The sequence below is a fragment of the Monopterus albus genome, unplaced genomic scaffold (assembly GCF_001952655.1).
Source record: "Monopterus albus unplaced genomic scaffold, M_albus_1.0 scaffold258.1, whole genome shotgun sequence".
NCBI lineage: Eukaryota > Metazoa > Chordata > Actinopteri > Synbranchiformes > Synbranchidae > Monopterus > Monopterus albus.
In genome coordinates, this window is record NW_018128138.1 from 1,118,613 (window position 1) to 1,126,812 (window position 8,200).

The window sequence follows — 8,200 nt, forward strand, 5'->3', positions numbered from 1 at the left end:
CTTTCATCTTACATCTGCCTGCGAGCAGTTTGGAGGTGCAAGATACCTGAGCGTGTAATGTTAATTTTACCTGTGATCCTTTGAATAAATCAGCACTGTTTTGAAGTTACTTGGACTGTCTCGTCTGTCAGAGTTAGCAATGGTGAGAAGAACCACAGTCCTTCAGTGGAAAGTGGTTTACTTTGACCTAGACTGGGGTACCAAAAGAGAGGTGTAAATCAGTGGTTTTTGGTTTTTAAATTATCATTATTATTAAATAACTATCCACCTTGGTCCACCCCTGAAATAAATTCCTGGCTATGCCCCTGTTGATGAGGTTAGGAGGCAAAAGCAGTCTTTCAGACACAGCAGGATCAATGGTTGAGAAGGGAAGTTTTAGAATTGAAGACATATAGCTGGAAGGAAGTCTGGGACATGGAAATGGGATTAGATTAAATTAATCCTATGTACAATCTATGACATGCTTCTGTTAGAAATTAATAAATCAGTCAGATAATTATTAGACTTTAATGTGTTAGTAATGCAGTTTAGTAAGATTCAATGTCTGCTCTAGTCTGCTTTGTTTCAAGGTTAGCAGTAAACCATGACACCAATTGTTTTCTTGTATTAATCTTGTGTTAGATTTATGTCTGAATGATTGTTTTAGTTACACACCACGTAACAACAACACACACACATGGAATTCTTCATTTTGTTATGACTAGGTAATATGCAGCTGCTCCAGCCTGTGGAGCTCTAGATAAGAGATGGAGTCTCCTGGACGGACTTCATCTGTGTAAGGGGTTAGCCCAAAACTTAATAAACCAGCACTAAAATCAAGAAAGACAGACTCCTTCATTATTCAGATCTGTCCAATAAAAGAACTGGGGTATTACACTTCCCTGTCCCCAAAATCTGAATAGATGGATAGGTGAGGTGCAGCTTCATTCCAACACATCCTCTCAGGGTATAAAACAAGCCTGGCTCAAGGAGAATACTCTTGCAGATGTAATAAAGTGTCTAGCAGCAGCTACTTATCTAGAGGTAAACAAGAGGGCATCTCATTTGTTTGTTAGGACAAAAAAAGCAGAAAAGTCATTTTGAGCAGGCCAAAAGGGCAGCTGGAGTGGCAGTGGAGAAAGACTGGCAAGTAAGAGTAGAATGAAAAAAATCAGTTCATAGTTTCTCAGGAGATAGTCATCGCCAATCTAAAACTAGATCTTGTGTTGTGGTCAGAGAGACAGCAAATTGTGTATTTTTGTGGAACTTGCATTACCTGGGAGGGTGCTATAGAAAACAGCCTATGAGAGAAAGAAGATTAAATATGTATAACTACAGACACAGAGCAGCATGGCTGGAAAGTTAAGGTTGATGCAGTGGAGGCTGGTTGTAGGGGCTTTGCTGGCAAGTCTCGGATGTTTACATACTCAGAGGTTAGTCTTGGGAAGATTGAAGGAGTACAAGTATAATGAGAACAGTGAGAATCCACAGTCTGCCACAGCTGTACTGAAAGTACTAGGCATCTACTCATGCATGTTAGTGTACTATTTTGATATTGTTTCTTTTAAGTAATATTTATATGTTTTATCTAATTTGAATTCCAATGTTTTATCTATATACTGTATGCAGTAGAGTTTAATGTTTTATCTTTCTGTGCGCATTGAGCACTTTGAATTGCTGTTGCATATGAAAATGTCCTATATAAATAAACTTGCCTTGCCCTCTACCTAATTAACATATTAAATACTGTGCAATTATACTGTACACAGTATCCCACATTGTAAATGTTTCAGATTTTCTCAGGAGCCAAATCACAAACAAGAATGTTGTTGCATAGTGGAATAACACCAGCTAGATAAATAAGCTTACCGGAGTGGGTATAAATCACATTATGGCTTCAGAAAATGTGACCCAACATCAGCCGTAGGAGAGGCCTTAGCAGAAAGTGGCGACTAAAATTGTGTGTTGTGAGAGACAGCAAGAATTCCCCCAAGCCGTTCATGAACTCCACAGGATGTGCAACAGGCAGGAACCCAAAAATGGCTTAGGTGTGTTCTCCTTTCTGTAGGGTGTGGTGAGAGGAGTGATGGTCAGGGTGAAAACCACAAAGTGGAAATAGAGGCAGCTGGGGCAAAGACATGTTCGGCCCAGATCAAAGATGGGCAGGGCCTCAGCACACAACGAAGTGCTATGACAAGAGATGGAGGTCTTTGACAGTCCTTTGAGAACCTGAGTAGCTGAATGTTTATGTGTTGTAGCACACTGAGGTCTGTCAAGAAAATGGAGGAATCACAATAAAGGTACAACAGAAATAACCACACAGGAAACAGCATGTGGTCCAACAAAACCAGCACCAAATAAGTTTGGTAGGGTTACTAAAGCCCATTCCCAAATGTGTCTCACTAGATCACAGAGCCAGAGGAATGTATGGTATGCAGCCATCATATGACACAGACACCCAGGATGTTGAGGGGTAGAGTGAAAACAAGAATACCAGCCAAAAGGTTTTGCCATACAGTTGGGGCCCAAGGTCAATACAGACAAGTGGTTTTTGATGTCTGAGACTATGTCTGAAGAGCACAGACATGAGAGGCATGTTACAATGAGAGAGCAACACTGACCAGGATAGAAAAGTAAGCAGACACAAAACCTAGACTGGTTGAAAATACTCACGGCCTAGAGCGGGATAATTGTGTTTGGTTTGGTGTGCTTAAAACTTCAAGGCTGTGGGTTGGATTCCCAGAGCCTAGATAAAAGGATTATAATTTTTTAAAAATCTGTTCATGTTTTTTCTTCTAGTATTTTTGTAACTTTATTGACAGCCGACAGTAGAAAAGAGAGACAGGGATCAATGTGCAAAAAATGATTCCTGGCATTCTTTGAATTGAACCGGGGATAATGCAGCCCATGATCTGCATATTTACACCACGCTGGGTGACTCGGGTGTCCAGAGATACCTTTTACTACCTAATAAACATGTTGGGAGCTAATGAAAACTAGTACAGTGCCTTGTGAAAGTATTCGGCCCCCTTGAACTTTGCGACCTTTTGCCACATTTCAGGCTTCAAACATAAAGATATAAAAGTGTAATTTTTTGTGAAGAATCAACAACAAGTGGGACACAATCATGAAGTGGAACGAAATTTATTGGATATTTCAAACTTTTTTAACAAATAAAAAACTGACAGTGCAGGTGCATTTATACGGAGACTTGATTACACACAGGTGGGTTCTATTTATCATCATTAGTCATTTAGGTCAACATTGGATCATTCAGAGATCCTCACTGAACTTCTGGAGAGAGTTTGCTGCACTGAAAGTAAAGGGGCTGAATAATTTTGCACGCCCAATTTTTCAGTTTTTTATTTGTTAAAAAAGTTTGAAATATCCAATAAATGTCGTTCCACTTCATGATTGTGTCCCACTTGTTGTTGATTCTTCACAAACAATTACACTTTTATATCTTTATGTTTGAAGCCTGAAATGTGGCAAAAGGTCGCAAAGTTCAAGGGGGCCGAATACTTTCGCAAGGCACTGTATGTACAAACCAGACAGGCCCCTATCTTTTCTCAGGGTGATTAACAAAGCTACTTACTAGAGGCTCCTTGTTTTTAACCAGTCGTATGATTTTCACTGAATCTTCCTCCTCGTTGATATCTTCAGGCAGCGGAGGTAGTTCAGGGTCATAACTCTTCTGGGCAACTGCATCATGGACCAACAGAATGCCCTAGAAGAAGGAGAAAATGGAGGGAATAATGGTTGAAACAATTAGAAATGGTTGTTGGTCAAAACCACACATTTAACCTCAGTCTAATTAGTTAAATACAGTATAGCAATGCATACGATACATTGCATAAACCCAAATGAACAAATTCCAGCAGTTCCACATTTCTTCTTTTCTTCTGTTTAGCACCCAACCCTTAGTAAATATTTCCTGAAGAGTTTAATCTAGGCCTAACAGTTGTTGCTTTGAGCAGAACAGACAAAATGCAGAGGGTACAAGGAAGGACAGTTATGAATTAGGGTGTCTCTCTACACACTGGGTGATGGATTTGGAGCATTCAGGGCCAGTTAATGGGTTAATTGTTACTAGGCCCCTTCCGTCCATCCATATATCTTTCTGATTAAAAGCAACCAGTGACTGCCCTGCTCACCAGGGACTGCAAGTATAAATGTAAAGGGATAACTGTTCTCAGTACTGATGCTTTCCAGGGAAAAGTGCTGAACGCTCAGAGAAGTAACCTTCTGCAATGTCCAGCGGCAGGCTCAAAGGAATGAAGTTCTCAGTCAGCTCAGATATTTCACACGTTCACAAGCCGATATAAAAAACAGACAACACTCAGACAAGAATGATGACATTGAGCCCTTCATTTTCAAACTATTTAATGACTCCATGTCCAGACCAAGATGTGGCTGGACGCGTGCTGCTTTTTCCGTGGTTAGGGAGGGTATAGAAAAGTGAGGAAACCATCTTCCACCTTATGTGTCAGACAACAGTAGAGGGAGACAGAGAAAGTGAAGGATATGGTCAGAAGAGGAGCAGGGTGTTTTATGAGATGGGACCATGCTGCAGTACAGCATTCAAGCTGCTGCCAATGGGAATACGAGAGGAGGAGACATAACTGGACTTCTGTGACCAGGACCCACTGAAAGACAAGCTTACCAGTGTACACACAAAAATAAATGCACAGAGTTTAAGCTGTATACTTGTGAGAACAAATTCTACTGCATATATTTCCTTAGCCCTGACTATAACCTTAAAGGGTGATCCCATTTAAATGGGACTTAATCTTCTAGTTTTAACATTTATTCCTTTCAGTGTTAATGGCAGTATATTAATTCATGAGGCACCCTGATGGATCAAGGGTTTCAAGTTGTAGACCATTAATCGTGAAGTCCCTCTCCTCTATCTTCCTGTCACCTTTCTTCTCTTCAGTTAAACTTGATCAATCAAAAGCTAAGCCTACACAGGCTTTCAGTGCAAACACAGTTGTTTTATTAGTCTTGAGCTCTACTGAGTCTGAGCACAGTGTATAATGTCAACCGGATAACATTTAAACATATAACTTGGAAGACAAAGAAAAAATTGCTAAAATAAACAATTGTTCTTTAAAACAGTCATGGCTGTGCCTGCCTCTGCTACTTTTGGGGAATTTACAATTTATCACTGCACTGTAACTGCTCTGTAATTGTGTTTCTGATCATATATTTTTTTATTTTAGATTTATGTTTTTCTTTGCTTACAGTATGTAATGCACTCTGAAATGCCTGCGTTTTAAATGCTATAAACAGTAAATAAAACTGATGTGCAGTAAATCAATTGACCTATAACTAGCCTCAAGAAAAGCAGGTAACATACAGTACCAAAATTCTGGTTCTTCTGCTGCTGAGAAAGGGTGAAAACCTTTCACTACAAATTTTGTGATTGCACAGTCACACTCATCATTAACCCATTCTTTGTTCCTTTTCCCTCCCTGTGCAGAAGTGTGATGGGGTCTTGCTGACTGGGAGCTGAGCAACTAGCTGTAGCCCAAGAGCTACCTGTAGCAACAGTCTGTCTGCTGTCATTAACTAAAATGGATGAAATGAGAATATTTGTACAGCATTTATTTTCGTTTAGATATTCTGAGTCAGAGATCTGCTAAGCCTGTCTGTTTGGTGCTAATGTTATTATAACACAGGATAGTTACACTCGCTAACAAACATACTACTTGGTTGGGAGGCAGTGGCACTTGTCAAAGTGTCAAATACATGGCCATCCTGGAATTTTAGTTCATGTTGCACTTAAAGATATTTCAGAATATTGCTGGTGTTTCCAGTATTACTTAAAATACCCATTTTCCAGACACTGAACCTCATTCACTAATATGTGCACAGAAATGTTCTTACCTTATCTTGGGCACAAAATAAGTGTGCATGCAAAATTACCCTCAGATTCATGACATGTAAAGCAATTTTGTTCTTACCACCATGTGTATGGTAGTAAATCGGAATCACTCTAAAATAACATTTGCGTGCCTGCAATGCACAATTAGCATACTGCTACACTGCCATTTCTCCAAATAAGGAAATATGTTTGCCTAGAAGTGGTCTGTGGAGAAAGCGGTGAGGTTGCAAGAGAGAAGCGGGACAGAAAAGGACTAGAACCTGAGGAGGTATCAGGTGGGAGCGGTGTGTCATTGTGATGCCGTTCCAAGAAACTGGATGGCTGCAGCCAAACCTGTCGTTGCAGTTGGCAACGACTGGCATTGTAACTCTTTTCAAACACATGCTGCCACAGGTGAATTAACTAAGTACTAAGTGAAGGATCTGAATCTAGCCACAGGGGTTGCAAGCCAGTGACTTCTGTGCCGGTCCCAAACCCAGATAAATAGAGAGGGTTGCGTCAGGAAGGGCATCCGGCATAAAAACATGCCAAATTTAAACATGCGAATCATAAGTGTGAACTCCATACCGGATCGGTTGAGGCCTGGGTTAACAACGACCGCCACCAGTGCTGTTGACCTACAGGGTGCTGGCGAAAATTGGACTACTGTTGGTTGAAGAAGGAGAGGAGGCAGAAGGATCCGTAGACAGAGAGAGAAGTGGAAAGAAAGGAGTATCGGTCTGAGAATAGGGACTCTTAACATTGGCACAATGACAGGGAAAGGAAGAGAGCTGGCAGACATGATGGAGGGAAGGAAGGTAGATATACTGTACTGTGTGTGCAGGAGACCAGGTGGAAGGGTAGCAAAGCGTGTAGCATTGGAGGGGGATACAAACTGTTTTATTATGGTGTGGATAGGAAGAGAAATGGGGTAGGAGTGATCCTGAAGGAGGAGATCATGAGGAATGTTTTAGAGGTGAAAAGGGGGTCAGACAGGGTGATCAGTCTGAAGTTAGAAATTGAAGGGGTAATGTTGAATGTAGTCAGTAGTTATGCTCCACAAGTAGGGTGTGAGTTAGAAGAGAAGGAGAGATTCTGGAGTGAGTTAGATGAGGTGATGGAGAGTATTCCCAGAGGGGAGAGAGTGGTGATTGGGGCAGACTTCAACGGGCATGTTGGTGAGGGGAACAAAGGTGATGAGGAGGTGATGGTCAGGTTTGGTGTTAAGGGAAGGAACCTAGAAGGACAGATGGTGGTGGACTTTGCTAAGAAGGTGGAAATGGCTGTAGTTAACACCTATTTCCAGAAGAGGGAGGAACATAGAGTTACATATAAGAGTGGAGGTAGGAGTATGCAGGTAGACTACATTCTATGTAGACAAGGCAATCTGAGAGAGATTAGTGACTACAAAGTGGTGGTAGGAGGATGTGTAGCCAGACAGCATCAGATGGTGGTGTGTAGGATGACTCTGGTGGTCAGGAAGAGGAGAGGAAAGACACAAAAGAAGACCAAGTGGTGGAAGTTGCAAAAGAAAGAATGTCGTGAGGAATTCAGACAGACGTTCAGACATGCTTTGAGTGGTCAGGAAGAACTTCCAGATGACTGGGAAACTACAGCAGAAGTGATCAGGGAGACAGGTAGGAAGGTGCTAGGTGTGTCATCTGGAAGGAGGAAAGAAGATAAGGAAACATGGTGGTGGAACGAGGAAGTACAGGACAGCATCCAGAAGAAGAGGCTACGTAGCTAAAAAGGAGTGGGGCGTAGAAAGGACTGAAGACAGTAGACAGGATTACAAGAAATTGTTAGTGAAGAAGGAGGTGGCAATGGCCAAACAGAAAGCATATGATGAGTTGTATGCCAGGTTAGACACGAGGGAAGGTGAGAAGGACTTGTACAGATTAGCGAGACAGAGAAATAGAGATGGGAAGGATGTGCAACAGATAAGTGGAGTTTCTATCTAGTTTGTTCAGGTGCTAACAAGTGAGGAGAGTGTGCAGAGAAGACGGAGAAGTGTACTAGTGCAACTGATGAATGAGGAAAATGAGAGGGAAAGAAGGGGGAAGAGGTGAATATTGTAGAGCAGGAAGTAGCAAAGATTAGAAAGGATGAGGTGAGGAAGGCTCTGAGGAGAATGAAGAGTGGAAAGGCTGTTGGTCCAGATGACATACCTGTAGAGGTGTGGAAGTGTCTAGGAGAGACAGCAGTGGAATTTCTATCTAGTTTGTTCAACAGGATTTTAGAGAGTGAGAAGATGCCTGAGGAATGGAGGACAAGTGTACTAGTGCCGATCTTTAAGAACAAGGGTGATGTGCAGAGTTGTAGCAACTACAGAGGTATAAAGTTGATGAGCCACAC

The 8,200-nt window shown here is 41.5% G+C and overlaps 1 protein-coding gene across 11 annotated transcripts in view; it reads right to left on the reverse strand.

The window, feature by feature from the left end:
* The window catches only part of mpp7a (MAGUK p55 scaffold protein 7a), a 243,614-nt gene that overhangs the window by 104,762 nt on the left and 130,652 nt on the right, over positions 1-8,200 (reverse strand). For 10 of the 11 annotated variants that reach the window (XM_020621347.1, XM_020621346.1, XM_020621344.1 and 7 more), the window contains one exon: positions 3,575-3,706. The exons of the other annotated variant lie outside the window; for it this stretch is intronic. In XM_020621347.1, the coding sequence (XP_020477003.1) occupies positions 3,575-3,706 (132 nt within the window). The remainder of the gene's footprint in view (positions 1-3,574; positions 3,707-8,200) is intronic. 11 annotated transcript variants of the gene reach the window in all.